This window comes from Gorilla gorilla, chromosome 5 (genome assembly GCF_029281585.2).
Source record: "Gorilla gorilla gorilla isolate KB3781 chromosome 5, NHGRI_mGorGor1-v2.1_pri, whole genome shotgun sequence".
Classification (NCBI taxonomy): Eukaryota; Metazoa; Chordata; class Mammalia; order Primates; family Hominidae; genus Gorilla; species Gorilla gorilla.
This window is the reverse complement of record NC_073229.2, coordinates 138,250,332-138,266,032: the sequence shown is the minus strand read 5'-3', so window position 1 is coordinate 138,266,032 and position 15,701 is coordinate 138,250,332. Positions and strand designations below refer to the sequence as shown.

Sequence of the window (15,701 nt, the reverse complement as noted above, 5' to 3'; positions counted from 1 at the left end):
AATATTCCATGGTGTATATGTGCCACATTTTCTTTATCCAGTCTACCATCGATGGACATTTGGGTTGGTTCCAAGTCTTTGCTATTGTGAATAGTGCCACAATAAACATATGTGTGCATGTCTCTTTATAGTAGCATGATTTATAATCCTTTGGGTATATACCCAATAATGGGATTGCTGGGTCAAGTGGTATTTCTGGTTCTAGATCCTTGAGGAATTGCCACACTGTCTTCCACAATGATTGAACTAGTAGGTAGTTTACACTCCCATCAACAGTGTAAAAGTGTTCCTATTTCTCCACATCCTCTCCAGCATCTGTTGTTTCCTGCCTTTTCAATGATCGCCATTCTAACTGGTGTGAGATGGTATCTCATTGTAGTTTTGATCTGCATTTCTCTGATAACCAGTGATGATGAGCATTTTTTCATATGTCTGTTGGCTGCATAAATGTCTTCTTTTGAGAAGTGTCTGTTCTTATCCTTTGCCCACTTTTTGATGGGGTTTGTTTTTTTCTTGTAAATGTGTTTAAGCTGTTTGTAGATTCTGGATATTAGCCGTTTGTCAGGTGGATACATTGCAAAAATTTTCTCCCATTCTGTAGGTTGCCTGTTCACTCTGATGATAGTTTCTTTTGCTGTGCAGAAGCTCTTTAGTTTAATTAGATCCCATTTGTCTATTTTGGCTTTTGTGGCCATTGCTTTTGGTGTTTTAATCATGAAGTCTTTGCCCATGCCTATGTCCTGAATGGTATCGCCTAGGTTTTCCTCTAGGGTTTTTATGGTTTTAGGTCTTACATTTAAGTCTTTTCCATCTTGAGTTAATTTTTGTATAAGGTGTAAGGAAGGGATCCAGTTTCAGCTTTCTACATATGGCTAGCCAGTTTTCCCAGCACCATTTATTAAATAAGGAATCCTTTCCCCATTTCTTATTTTTGTCAGGTTTGTCAAAGATCAGATTGTTGTAGATGTGTGGCATTATTTCTGAGGCCTCTGTTCTGTCCCATTGGTCTATATATCTGTTTTGGTACCAGTACCATGCTGTTTTGGTTACTGTAGCCTTGTAGTATAGTTTGAAGTCAGGCAGCATGATGCCTCCAGCTTTGTTCTTTTTGCTTAGGATTGTCTTGGCTATGTGGGCTCTTTTTTGATTCCATATGAAATTTACAGTAGTTTTTTCCAATTCTGTGAAGAAAGTCATTGGTAGCTTGATGGGGATAGCACTGAATCTATAAATCACCTTGGGCAGTATGGCCATTTTCACAATATTGATTCTTCCTATCCTCTTCATGGCCAATTTTAAGCTACCACCATGAATTGACTGAATATGAAATCTTAAGCTACCAAGATGAATTCACTAAATGTGAAATTGGGAAGAGATGTGTAGTATTCCATTGTACAGATGCAACAGACTTAACCTCAAGACCATAGATAATAGTAAAATGGAGTAAGATAATTAGGAAATAAGGAGTTTTTCAAATTTATTACCTTTGCTTTACTCTACTTAATTATAAATTTATATAATACAATTTTAATTTTTAATAATGACTTTAACAACTGGCTTGCAAAGTGGGAGCCAGCTGTAGCATGCCAGTGGATGGGCATCACCACATGACTCTACCATCTGTGTTAAAATATAAAAAGAGCTTTTTCAATTTTTTTTCTTTCTTAAAAGGAATTCAGAAAAGTGTATGAGGAGACAAGAATCTCTTAAGAGTATTTTTTGTCACCACTTTGCCAAAGGTTTTTTTCTTTTTAAACACTCAACTCAGAATTTGCAGATTGAAAGTTTAGACAAAGATGAGAGATACATCTATTTCTACCAATAAAATCTGCAATATTTTCAGCTTTGCATGAACTTCATAGGGAGGCAGAGTGGTGCAATGTATAAAGCCCTAATATAATTATTTACAACCCCAGACTAAGCAGTCTGCAGCTTTGAGCAGGACATTTCACCTCCCTAGGCTTTGAGACAAGAATGCCCACTGCCCCACTTCTATCACAGGGCAACATGTGCATGTCAGGTGGGGGCTTTTCACATGCTGCAATGTTGAGATCTGCCACTTATTTTTAATGGTTCCATAAAAGTAATATGTACTTCTATAGAGACAAATAAAACAAATATGGAAAAACATTAACAATCAGTGAATCTAGGCAAAGGATATATGAGTATTCGATTTTTTCAAAATAAAAAGATAGAAACACTAAAGTCATTTATACACAGACAGCATTTGGCAAACCTGCTAAGTAGTATACAAAGACAAAGTAGTAGTATCTAAAGAGATGTGGTATCCAGATGCCATAATCTTAGGATAGTCAAAGTTCATTTCATCTAACTGATTGGATTATTCAGCAATCATTTACTGAGTATCAATGACCCTAAATGCTGGAGATAACTCAATAATGCACAACACATACTTCTTAATCTCACAGAATTTAATCTAGTTAGAGTTACACACAAGTAAACAGAGAATTACAATATGGCTTAAATAGAATTAAGTAGAGACTGCTGTGGTGCCATATAGGAAGAACATCTAAGCCAGCCCTAAATGATCAAGAAAGACTTTCCCAAGGAATCTGAGAGAAGTGAGAACCTAAGATCTAAAACATAGAAATTAAACCAAGGCCTGGGAGGGAGAGCAAGCATCCATCGACGTGTCTAGCATTTATACTATAAGCCAAGCAACACATGCCCATTTACTCCTCACAGCAGTGCTGTGGGAAAGGTTATTGGTATCCCATTTGACAGATCTGATTACAGACTTGGTATTTTCAAGCAAGGGAAATCTTATGAAGAAAGGCCCTGAAGCAAAACTGATCATGGCTTATTCAAAAGAACTGCAAGTTGTTCTGTGTATTGCAGTTTGCATATGTAGGCCTTGGGTAGGGTATGTGGAGTTACAGTGGAAAGGAGTACAGGGTCTTGTGGATAATAGGCATCTATTAAAGGGTATTAAGCCTGAAGATGATGTGATCCAGTTTCCACTGGGAAAGATTACTCTGGCATCATTAGGGAGAATAAATTGAGGAAGGAACAAAACTAATAGTGGGGATACCACCTGGGAGCTCATAAGTTAGTCTAAAACACACAGTGGCCTGAACTAAGGCAGTCACAAGTGATGGCAGAAACTGGGTGGATTCTGACAGGACTGGAGGTAGCATCTTACTGGCTGATTGGACATGGGGACAGGGTGGAGCCAAGAATGACAACTTCCAAGGTTTTTGGCATGGGTGAGGGGCAAATGGGGAGCCATTCACTGAGATATTGAGAGGCAGTGTTGTGGGAAGGGGTGGGTAGGGATTGGGTGATAATGAGAGGGCAAAGACAGATTTAATCAAGATCTTACAAAGACCAGCACATAAGAATCTGAGTCTGTGACAAGTGGCAGCTAATCCCAATGGTATTTTGATCATCTACTATAAATCTTTCTAAGAGATAGTTCTTGAGTTATGGAGAGAAAAAGTGGGGTATCCATGATTCTGGTCAGTTTTAATTATAAGTGGCTTGGTGAATATGCAAAAAACTCTTGGTAAATTATGGAAACATGACCTTTCATTATAATTGCTACTATCATTACTTATTAGTATTTTCTCCCTGCTTTCATCAGGTTCAAACCACCTAAATGGTCCCTTTTACCTGCCCTTTTATGGAAACATGTCTCCTCTTTTTTTTTTTTTTTCATCTCCCCATCCTCTAACTCAAGGTTCAGTGGCAGGTAATTTGGGTGGAGTTAAGTGGTTTTTGTCTGCTCTCAATCAATGAACGAATATTTATTAAGAATCTCTCAGAGGCTAAGCTGTGAGGGCACAAAGGCATGAGAGTGATAGAATGGACTTTGGGGACTGGGTCGGGGTAAGGTTGGGAGGGGATGAGGGATAAAAGACTGCGTATTGGGTACAGTGTACACTGCTTGCGTACAAAGTGCACTAAAATCTCAGAAATCTCCACTAGAGGATTTATCCATATAACAAGATAACATGTAATCACCTGTACCCCCAAAACTATTGAAATTATTTTTTAAAAACTCTCCCATGTAAGTGTAAATCACCACTAGAGGACTTATCCATATAACAAGATAACATATAACCATCTGTATCCCCAAAACAATTGAAATTATTTTTTAAAAAGTCTCCCATGGGCCGGGTGTGGTGACTCACGCCTGTAATCCTAGCACTTTGGGAGGCCAAGGCTGGTGGATTGCCTGAACTCAGGAGTTTGAGACCAGCCTGGGCAACATGGTGAAACACCATCTCTACTAAAATACAAAAAAAAAATTAACTGGGCATGGCGGTGTGTGCCTGTAGTCCAGCTACTCGGGAGGCTGAGGCAGGAGAATTGCTTGAACCCAGAAGGCAGAGGTTGCAGTGAGCCAAGATTGTGCCACTGCAATGCAGCCTGGCGACAGAGTGAGACTCCGTCTCAAAAAAAAAAAAAGAGAATTATCCCATGTAAGTATCCAAAGCTCTATGACTGGTGCTGCAATCATGGGGTCATGTTCTTTGGGGTCAGATAATTCTAAATTTAAATCCTCCTTCTGCATTTACCAACCACAGCTCTTGGGTAAAAAATCTACTTATGTCTGCTCAGTTTCCATTAAAAAAAAAAAAAAGATACTATTACAGAGGTTTGTTGTATCATATGAACATATGAACATATGAACACAGAGCCTAGTGTTCAATAAATGTAGTTCCTGTCCACCTCATAAGGCTGTTGCCCAGGATAAATGAGCTAATACTCAAAAGAGGGTTATGATTTCCTTGGAATAATTCTGCTATATAAGTCCAGTCGTTTTTAATGAATTTTGCTGCTATTGTTCCTCTTATTGTTTTTACTGGTACCAAGAGCTTGTGGTAACCATGTCTACAAGCCTTTGAGCAGCACTTGAACACATCTTTATTATTATTATTTTTGAATCTCCTTATTTCTTTGTTTCATCTGGGGACTCATTTCTTTCTTTGCTTAGTGCTGCTGTAGAGAAACAGCCAGATGTCTCTACAATTTGTCGTTTCTGGCCACATACTCTGTTATTTAGATACTCTGCTTTGTTCAGCCAAGATACCGTGTCTGTTAAAGCTTTAAGAGTCTGAAGAAACTAATTGTGCTGTTATTGGCAGGCAAAATGAAAGACACTGAGAGATTAAAAACTGTGGATGGGAGGAGCTTAAATGTCACTGTAGGTCTTCAAGCATTTTTTATATAAAAAGAAATAATAAACTTTCTAAAAAAAACTTTAGTTTTATATAAATTTCCCATTACCAGTATAACTGCTTTGATGAAAGATTATTAAAATATCTGTTAAAGCTGGCATAGCTAAAGGGATGGGATTTGGGGGTTGGAGAAGCAGTTAACACTCTACCCGATTCAACAGCATTGTCCGTAAGGATCGAATGGTGTGCCTTCTCTTTGTCTTATATTCCTAGACCAAAAGCAACAATCTCCAGCTTTTAAGACACCATCCTGGCAGATTCAAATGCTTTATAATGTTATAGAAAACCAAAGAGGCATTTTCAAAGTTAAATTAACCAGATATCTTTGGTTTTCCCTGGGGAAGTTTTATTCAGAGCTGCTATGATATTGTGTCTTAGCACATAGTCTGAGACTGGTTACAAAACACAATGAGATTTCACTTTCTGTCTGCTAGAGAGCCTCATTAGAAACTTCTGGCTTGGCATCCTCATTTCTCAAAAATTCCAAGAGATTTCAGCTCAAGAAGAGAAATATTGACTGTGTGTGTATGCATGCACCATCTTGCTTTGAACAAAAAAATAGCATTAGCATTCTAATTCTTAATAAGAATTTCCATTAAAAGTTATTTATACTTTAAAATACTATTTTTCGTAATTCCAGTATACTGTTTATGAAAACTGCATTTTTAAATTCTTTTTCTCTGTAAAATGCAATGCAATAATTAATCTACCTCCCGAAGCTATTAATTATGCTTCATTTTTGCACAATGCACAAATGTTCCCAAAGTTCTATCCTACTGTTTTACTCAGTGCTCACATCATAAGAACCCTGTGAGATAGACATTATTATCATAATTTTATGGATGAGAAAAACAAAACTCAGAAAATTTCCATTACAAAACCAAACCAAAATGTGACCCAAGGTCTTTTGACTCCCAATCCAGTGGTCTTTCCACTTCACCATGAGTGGCTCACTCATGTTAGTTGAGATCTTCAATAAAAATATTAGTTTTTCTCAGTGTCACAGTAGATAGGAAGGTACCTTGGAATGTGTACCGGGCCTGCCATAACCAGACGGGGCAGTGTAAGGAGCCAGGCCAGCCTTGCAAACAAAATGCTGGAGAAATCAGGTCTCCTGAAGAGAGAAAAACCTCAGTAGGCACATTTAAGGCATCTCAGGCACAGAGAAGCTAGGCTGGCAGTAGTATCTAATCCCAGAGAGCAAAACCTCTATGGTAATAACTGGGTTTATCATAAAGCGAGAGTTAGGTTTAATAGCCTAGTATATACCAGATGACCTGTGCATTGCAATTGGATGCTGACAGTTTTTTTGTCATAGTTTCCTAAATCTTGCACTACTTCTTCAGCAGGCTTCACATTCTGTCATGTTTTTCTTCTTTTTCCTGTCTGCTAGACTTGAACAGTTTAACCATGAGGTCATTTTATAACTTCACTCACCCCTACATGCAAAAGCCTTGCAAGTTTTATTCCCAAGCCCAGCTATTATCCTTTGGTCCTGTAATTATTTATACAATGGACATGACCCATTCCTACCCACCAGTGGAATGCGTATTGGGATTTTTCCCCTAAACTCCACATCCACCGAGATCAAGATCACTTCCTAGGAAGACACCAGTAGGATCTGGAAGTCTCGAAGGAGGAGACATAGGAAAGATATCCCAGGCCAGCAAGGAAGCTGATGATTGCACAGAGATAAGAGAAAAGGCATATGGAGAACAGTGCAGGGGCTGACCTGACAGGCTCAGAGGCTGGAGTGAGTGACTTAAGAGGGTGAGAAGCTGACTGTCCACACTGGGACCTCAGAAGGAAGGGCATAGACTTTCAAGAGGAAGTGATTGAACTTGATCCAGTGAACAACCAAAAATAGATGAGGGACAAAATAACTTATATTAGGAAGATTAATACTACTATACAGGGCCATAGAAAATGAACAAGGGGAGCATACCCAAATGTTAAGGAACAAGGGAGGCACAAAATGCCTGCACAGCACAAAGCAAGAAGAAATTAAGGAGAAATCATTTTTACTGACCTTGGTGACTGAAGATACAAAAGGTGGTAGAAAACGATAAGCTTTATAACTTTATTCTAGTTTTTTTGTTGTTTTTTTTAGTTTTGTTTTTGTTTTTGAGACGGAGCCTTGCTCTGTCACCCAGGCTGGAGTGCAGTGGCACAATCTTGGTTCACTACAACCTCCGCCTCCCGGGTTCAAGTGATTCTCCCACCTCAGCCTCCAGAGTAGCTGGGATTACAGGCACCTGCCATCATGCCCGGCTAATTTTTGTATTTTTGTAGAGACGGGGTTTCACCACGTTGTCCAAGCTGGTGATCCATCTGCCTTGGACTCCCAAAGTGCTGAGATTACAGGCGTGAGCCACCACGCCCAGCCTGTTCTAGTTTTATAAATACAAGATTAATGCATACCCATTGAATCAGAATATCTGAGGGTGGTAGCAAGTGTGTGTGTTTTAAAGGCTCTGCAAACTTGCCATAGAGAATCACTGGCCTGTGCAGCAAAGCAGATTCTGGGCTTAGTACCTTTCCGTAAGCTTTCTAGTGCTTCTGAGTCAGTCAGTTGGTTTAGCCCATTGCCCCATTGCTAGCTAGGAGATGATGATAATACACACCAAAGAAGCAGCTAACACAAATCAAATGCTTATGCACAATGAAATGTCTAACTGTGGTTTTGACTGAAAGAACAAGAGTTAGTGGAGGTGGGTGATTGGATCCTGGACTGGAAGCTGGAGAAGGCTTCCCAGAGGAACTGTGATATAGCCCAGACCTTAAAGAATGGGTGGACTGGAGCTAAAAACAGACAGGTGGACCAAGGAGCTGGTGAAAGTGGACGAAGCATTGTGCAGTATAGTTTTAAGCAGGAGGGTGTGGGCACTATGTTTAAATAGCAGAGGAGGTCGATAACTTCCCTAGCTTTCCTCTGAATTGGTCCCCTGTATGAGGCTGGAGACCCTTGCAAAGGCCATGGGGCAAGCACATTTTTCCTTTATTTTTCCCATCCATTCCCTTTGCAGCTCAGCCACAGACAAGCTTTATTCCCTCACACTACTCATCTGTGAATGCACACTAAATTCAGTCATGCTAAGAAACAAATGACACATAATCCTTTGCATTAGTCTGGCAAGCTAATAAACCTTTATATAGTAATGTCACCTGTAGAAACCTCATTTCATTCTTACTACAGCACTATGGAATGGGGAAGCCAGAAGTGGTCCTCATATTGTAGATAAGAAAAGGAAACCCCAGAGAATCCAACCTCAAAACCATAGAGCTACTAAGGGGAGTATTTAATTGGGGGACTTGAACACAGTTTTCTTTCTGCCACCCTGTTCTGCAACTTGCTGCAGTATTTGCATGTCAACAAGGATCAGAGCCCAAAGCACGTAGGTCTAACTGAGGACTTCAGACATCAACCTGTAGACAGGAGATTGGTTCTTTCAGTGAAGCTCTGAATCACATTACGTAGGTAACTGTCTTTGTCTTCACATTATCTGTCAGTTGTGTGATCACAGGCAAGTTGGAGAAAATTGTGAGCTTCACTTGACCTATGGAATGGAAATAACTCCATCTACTTTATAGGGTTTTTGATAATTTCCTGAAATACCACCTGGACAATGTCCTTGCTACACAGTAAGCCTCAAGAAACCTCACTCTCTTTCTCTTCCCCATTTTATTTACACACAAGGCAAGCCCTGCTACGTTAAAACCACAGGCTCATCCAGCCTACCTGTTTTTGCTCTCTCTTTGCTTATGCTCTTAATCCTTTCTCTCTTTCCCTCTACCTTTGTCCAACCACACCTGCCTGCCTTCACTTCTTAAACAAGCCAAGCCTTTTCCCTCCTCAGTCCCTCATGTGAGCTGGTTCCTCTGCTCGCTCATGCCTCCTTGCTCCTCCTCCTCCAGGTGTCACCCCAAGTGTTACTTCTTCAGGAAGGACTGAAGTAGCTTCCTCCTATTACTCTTTCTCACTAGATCCTGTAACTTTCCTTTGTCATATTGAATACAATTTGTAAGTATGCATTAATCCTGTATGTAGGCTTAATGCCTGTCTTCTCCACTAGACTGTGGACTCCCACAGGGCAAGAACATGTCTATTTAATTGGCCGCTATTCTCCATAGTACCCAATACAGAATCTAGCACATAAGACATGTTCCATAAGTATTTGTCAACTGTGTGTTGGATGAGTGCTGGTCTTATCTCTCCCTCTTAGGATGCCCTCCTACCGTCTCCTCAGCAATTCACATAGTACATTCCACACACAAAAAAAAATTTTACCATGCCCACATTCTCTGACCTTTTCCTTAATTTTCTTTTCCCAACACTTATTCATACATTATCATAATTGAGTAATGTTCTCTGGTTATTTCATGATTCCCTAATCACATTATCAGTTTTCTAAGGAATAAAACTCTTTGGGGATCTGTTTTGAAATCTCTGATAAACCTAGTATAATAGTTGAAAATGCTTTGGGAATTCAGTGATTTCTTGATTAATGAATGAATAGATCAATCACTCAATCCTAGTATATCCCTTTTGCACAAAGAAAATCTTCACATAGCAATACAGAGATATCATTGCAGCAAAACAATTTCTAACCATGACTCATTGCTATCTATATAGCTTCCTTCTTGGGTTACTATTTTGAGTTTCAATAAGAGGCAAACAATCTTATCTTGAAAGAGGGATTGGATTTATTTTTAATAAGAAAGGCTGAATTGGGAGCTTGCATTTTTCCCCAAAATTTAATAACAGCACTAGTAAAGCCCTACGCCCCTCAGCTGGCCTTATTTCAGGTATATGAGAACAGAGCTTCCAGGTAAGCTTCTTTCATGATCTAAGAGTGAGACCAATATCACCAAACCTGTCTAAATTCATTGACAGCCAGGGGAGGTCACACAGCAAAAGCATCTAGTCCGAACATGTTTCAGAACCCAGGACTGGGCAGAGGACATGGAGGGAAACGTCAGGTTCCCCAAGGTCATTGTCCTCAAACATGTGACATCCTGATAGTCACCACTGATAACTTCAGTAAGTATCACTTTGATTTCACCCCCTTCTTCTACTCACAACTAAAACAAAACAAAAACATATGTAATTAAAATATGTCATTGCTATGCTCAAAATGATAACTTATGAACTGGGATTTCAAATTCACCTTGTTATTCTGAAGCAGAGCCTTCAGTTTATGGTTGCCCTGCTGTTAAGCCTCAAGTTGCTCTTTTTTTTTTTTTTTTTCTCTGAGACAGGTCTTCTCTGTCACCCAGGCCAGAGTGGAGTGGCATGATCGCAGCTCACTGCAACCTCCACCTCTTGGGTTCAAGCGATTCTCCTGACTCAGCCTCCCTAGCAGCTGGGATTACAGGGGCCCACCACTGTGCCCAGCTAATTTTTGCATTTTTAGTAGAGACGAGGTTTCACCATCTTGGTCAGGGTGGTCTTGAACTCCTGACCTCAGGTGATCCACCCGCCTTGGCCTCCCAAAGTAATGGGATTACAGGCTTGAGCCACCACACCCGGCCAAGTTGCTCATTCTATCCATATTCTTTGAATCATTTTATACATACACACACACACACACACACACACACACACACACTATATGTTACATGCATTTTAATTTACTTTGACAATTATCTCACAGGTTCTGTCTAGTTAGTACTAGTTAGTATCTTTCCCCGTTGAGTTAGTATTTGATCTTATAACATGGTCCAGGAAAAGAAAGGTAAGTTTTGCTAAATACCTGTTACATCATGACAATTGTGAGAGTTGGTATGGGATCTGCTCTTTGTGCAGTGTCACTTATCACCTGTCTTCCACCTCTGCTTAGCTCTGTGACAACCAACAGAGCCTCTAAGAGATGGCTGCTGATGAGTCCTTCTATCGCAGGCTGCAGCAGTCCTGAAGGTTGATGGAGGGCCATGCTATTCAAACAGCAGGCGTGGCTGAGACAGAAGCTCCTGGTGCTGGGAAGCCTTGCCGTTGGGAGTCTCCTGTATCTAGTCGCCAGAGTTGGGAGCTTGGATAGGTGGGTGCTTAAAACACATGCTTATACCCCTGCGACATTAAGGCTTGATTTAAACTTCCTTAGGACATAATTTTAAGTCTATCCACTTGTTTTTCTCCTTCAAAATTCCCAGTAAACATGCTTTTCTGCAGTATTGATTTTGATTTACTGAGCCTTTAAAAGAGAGAGATCCAAGTTCCTCAAACCAAGATGTTTTGTCAAGATCCATTTGTATTCCGTGTGCATTGACACTTGTTTTCAGGGAAGGGATAAAGCTGTGTACAGTAAAAATGTCATTTAATAGAGCTCAGTTGGTCTGTGTGCATCTGGTGTTGACCTCTAGCTGTAGCAAAACAGTGATGATGTATCTATGTATCTTCCTTTTGAAATTTATGAGTGGACACTTAATGTGCTATCAGGAGCATTAAAATTATGTATGAGCCTCTAAAGGAGCTCATCGAGTTTGCAATCCATTGCTCTGGAAAGATGGCTGCAGGCATGGGGAGTTTTAACTATGTTAATTAGCTCTGGTTTTCAGGGGCTGAACGCACCAGACAAGGAGGCTGTTGCTCAGAATAATTGCCCAGAAAGCAATGGGAAATCCATGGAGAGAAAATTACAGTGCTAGGGTTTAGCTCTAAATAGGCGTACAGTTGAGAGGTATTGGACTTGCAGAAGTCCCAGCAACATCAGCTGGCTTCACAGTAAATGTTTCTGGTGTGTTCTGTGTCTAGTCTAATGGGCAAAGACAGAGAAGTTAATTTCTGAAATGTGAAGCTTCCTTTTTTGCCCTTAAAAAAAAATTTTTTTTTTGAGATGGAGTTTCGCTTATTGCCCAAGCTAGAGTGCAATGGCGTAATCTCGGCTCACTGCAACCTCCTCCTCCCATGTTCAAACTATTCTCCTGCCTCGGCCTCCCAAGTAGCTGTGATTGCAGGCATGTGCCACACACCCAGCTAATTTTGTATTGTTAGTAGAGACAGGGTTTCACTGTGTTGGCCAGGCTGGTTTTGAACTCCTGACCTTAGGAGATCCACCTGCCTTGGCCTCCCAAAGTGCTGGGATTACAGGTGTGAACCACTGTGCCTGGCTGGCCCTTTAAAATTAATTCTTGCACTGGAAAGACTGAAGTGTGTTCTCCATGAGTTCAGTTCTCACAGTCAGTGAAAACACATACAAAATTAAAAATGAAAATCTCTTCCTTTCAGTTTTCTTTTCCTTCCAAAATTTAAGCTAATCTGTAGAGCTTATCACTTAGATTATTTAGAAATAACATAGCAGTGGTCCTTGTTTTTCTTCAGTTGGTGTCATTTTGACTGGTAAAGTGAACTCCTTTGATGCTTCTCAATTCAAAATTCCTGAGTAATTGTCTCACTCACTAGTTGTTACCTACCCTGAAAGTGTAATCAGAGCTTCTCACCGACTTCCAGTAGTTTCCTAAAGTAGCACTTGATGGTTATCGAGAAGCCTTGAGGTGGTGCCATTGGCCTACCTCTGTAATGGAACTCTTATATCCAGCCCTCCCCAACTGACCTTTAATTAGCTTCCAATCATTTACCTTTTACTTAGTAATTGATCTAATGATCACTAATGCATTATTATTTAGTTGATGATTCTTTTCATTTTTTTAACTCTGTCTCTAGTCTCTAAGGGGATAGCTTTTATTTGGAATTGAATTGTTTGGTGGGCTTTCTAAAAGCCTCTCACTTCAGACTTTGAGATTATGTCTGAAGGTAACAGGCTTATTTAGGCCCACCCTCCAGTAACTGAAGACCCTGCTTTCTGGGAGGGAGACAGAGGTTACCCTTCCGATCCTAAACCTGTATGATTTTTCAGTCTGGGACCCATACTCAGAATCTATGCTTTCGGAAGTGGGAAAGAATATGATATTTTCTCATATTTTCACATTCTATCTTGAGTTAGGGAGTCCAAAAAGCGACTGTTCTGCAGGATGTGATCTCCCAGGGTAGAAGATAGAAAGAGGAAGGAAGTAAAGAAGGAAAATGACCCTTTCTACAAGTGGGGAAATTCCATTTGACCTCAAACAAAGCAGAGACTGTCTATATCAGCCACTCTCAGCCAGGGTACTATGAAAGAATTAAATCCTACAAAAGAGAATTTGAGTGACTGTTTCCTCAATTCTTCCAAGGATGGTACTAGCATCATTCTAGGTGCTTAGGACAGAAATCCATCAATGGATGCCTTATGGAATTAGAGCTTAATTCTCAACCAGAACCCAAGAAGAACTGAAAGATGAACTTGTATTATTCCAATCAATGTCACAATTAAAAGCATCTTTGCCTATGTATCTATTGATAATTTTATATCCTCCATTTAAAGCCCTAGTACATTAATCTCATTAACAAATTTATAAAAACAAAATTCATGTTTCTCTAAACTATTAACTGGGTTAAATCTTGTTTTTTAAAAGCTGTCTAGGCCAGGCACAGTAGCTCACACCTGTAATCCCAGCACTTTGGGAGGCCGAGGCAGGCGAATCACGAGGTCAGGAGTTCAAGACCAGCCAGGCCAACATGATGAAACCTCATCACTACCTAAAATACAAAAATTAGCTGGGTATGGTGGCGCACGCCTGTAATCCCAGCTACTCAGGAGGCTGAGGCAGGAGAATCTCTTGAACCCAGGAGACGGAGATTGCAGTGAGCCAAGATCATGCCACTGCACTGCAGCCTAGGCAACAGACCAAGACTCCATCTCAAAAAAAAAAGAAAAAAAAGTTGTCTATATTTTCACACTTTCCACAATGAGCATGAGTTGTTTTAAAAATCATAAAAAAGAAACATCGTGAAAAGTAATATACATTGATATTTTTCCTTAAGCATTACGATAGATGGCTGTTTAAACAGAACAAAGACCAAGACCATGCTCCTCAATTCTGCAGAACAGGCTGAGTGTATTAGTCCGTTTTCACAGTGCTATAAAGACATACCTGAGACTGAGTAATTTATAAAGAAAAAAGGTTTAATTGACACACAGTTCTGCATGGCTGGGGAAGCCTCAGAAAACTTACAATCATGGCAGAAGGCAAAGAAGAAGCAAGGCACGTCTTACGTGGTGGCAGGAGAGAGAGGGAGCTTGCAGGGGGTGGTGCCACACAGTTTTAAACCATCAAATCTCATGAGAACTCACTGTCATGAAAACAAGGGGGAAATACACCCCCATAATCCAGTCACCTCCCACCAAGCCCCTCCTCCGACATGTGGGGATTACAATTCGGGATGAGATTTGGGTGGGGGCACAGAGCCAAACCATATCACTGGGCATGACCTTGAGGTTGTTTCTCATCTCAGAAAACAAGAAAGATGCAATACAGTCTCTTGGGAAAAGCAAGCAACAGCCTCATTGCCACAGAGGGGGAGACACAGATTCCAAATTATTAGAATAACTGGAAGCTTTCAAGTGTAAGAATTGGTTTAACAGCCTTTTTGACTGATATTATTTAATTTTACCAAGAAGGCTAAAATGCCCTCACAGATCAACTTAGGGAAATTATAATGAACTTCAGTTCAATTCAGACTATACCTAAAAGGAAACTCAATTTGCTAACCATATATGTTAGCCATGACAAATTAAACAGTCACCATCGTCTACTATCATTGTGACTGTTACCACATCTTTCTCCCTGAGAAAAGCAGAGATGGTTGTTCACTATTCAGGATAATACTGAAGTGGAAATCCTCCTGTCTGGCTATATCCATTGCACTCCTTCCTTAATGAGCTTGAGTTCCTGATTTTAATGGGCTTGGCAATGAGGGCTTGAGGTTTCTGGCCCTGTCAAGGTCTTGTTGATGCCTGGTCCCAGGTGTGGTAGGTGATATACAGCACTTGCTGATGGCAATTGGGTTTGATTCTATATTCAGCAAAGTGGAAATATAATCCTGACCTCTTTAGATAGAAAGAGAAAGAGAGGCAGAAGAAATATAGTATTCTTCTGGCTATCCTCAAGGCCAAGGGCAGAGAGTCTCAGAATGAAAATCTCAGCAAGTTCCAAGATTGGAATTTTGCAGGTTGATGATGCAAACAGCCCGGGGCAGAAACTGGGACCTCCTTTCAGATTATATCTCAAAGAGTTTCAAGAGCCATCTGAGTGCTGCCGAGCTGCAAGAAAATAATACCACACAAAATGTGAAACACATGGCCTCCCTGCTACGCTTCCACCTCCCAGCTGAAGATTATAATCTCCTGCCTTTCACTTTTTCTTAATGATTTTAACTGGTGAGCTGTTAAAAAGCTATTAGTATGGCTGGTGCCACTTGTCTATCCTGTACTGCAAACAGAAGTACATGCCGTAGTCAATTAAGTGCTTGGTGAATAAAAAATTTTAAGGAGCACTAATAAAAAAATTCATCAATTATGTGTGCTCCATTTAATACATGGTTGCTTAAGATAAAATTTCCCAAACATATGTTCATTATGGATTGCAGCAGGCTGGGAACCAGTGGCTTTATTTATGCATTTA

General features: G+C 40.2%; 1 protein-coding gene and 1 long non-coding RNA gene across 10 annotated transcripts in view; one reads left to right on the top strand and one right to left on the bottom strand.

Annotated features, from left to right (window-relative positions):
- LOC109027338 (uncharacterized) overlaps positions 1-15,701 on the bottom strand; it is a 131,413-nt gene that overhangs the window by 34,877 nt on the left and 80,835 nt on the right. Inside the window, exon 9 of one of the 5 annotated variants that reach the window (XR_010134344.1) lies at positions 14,143-15,340. The exons of 1 other annotated variant lie outside the window; for it this stretch is intronic. This is a non-coding gene — a long non-coding RNA (uncharacterized lncRNA). Of the gene's footprint in view, positions 1-14,142; positions 15,341-15,701 lie in introns of those variants that run through there. 3 more of the 5 variants (XR_010134345.1, XR_008681107.2, XR_010134346.1) reach the window with 3 other exon arrangements.
- The window catches only part of HS3ST5 (heparan sulfate-glucosamine 3-sulfotransferase 5), a 286,591-nt gene that overhangs the window by 269,074 nt on the left and 1,816 nt on the right, over positions 1-15,701 (top strand). For all 5 annotated transcript variants that reach the window (XM_055391767.2, XM_055391768.2, XM_019029691.4 and 2 more), the window contains one exon: positions 11,104-11,242. In XM_055391767.2, coding sequence (XP_055247742.1) covers positions 11,136-11,242 — 107 coding nt within the window. In that variant the 5' untranslated portion in view covers positions 11,104-11,135. The remainder of the gene's footprint in view (positions 1-11,103; positions 11,243-15,701) is intronic.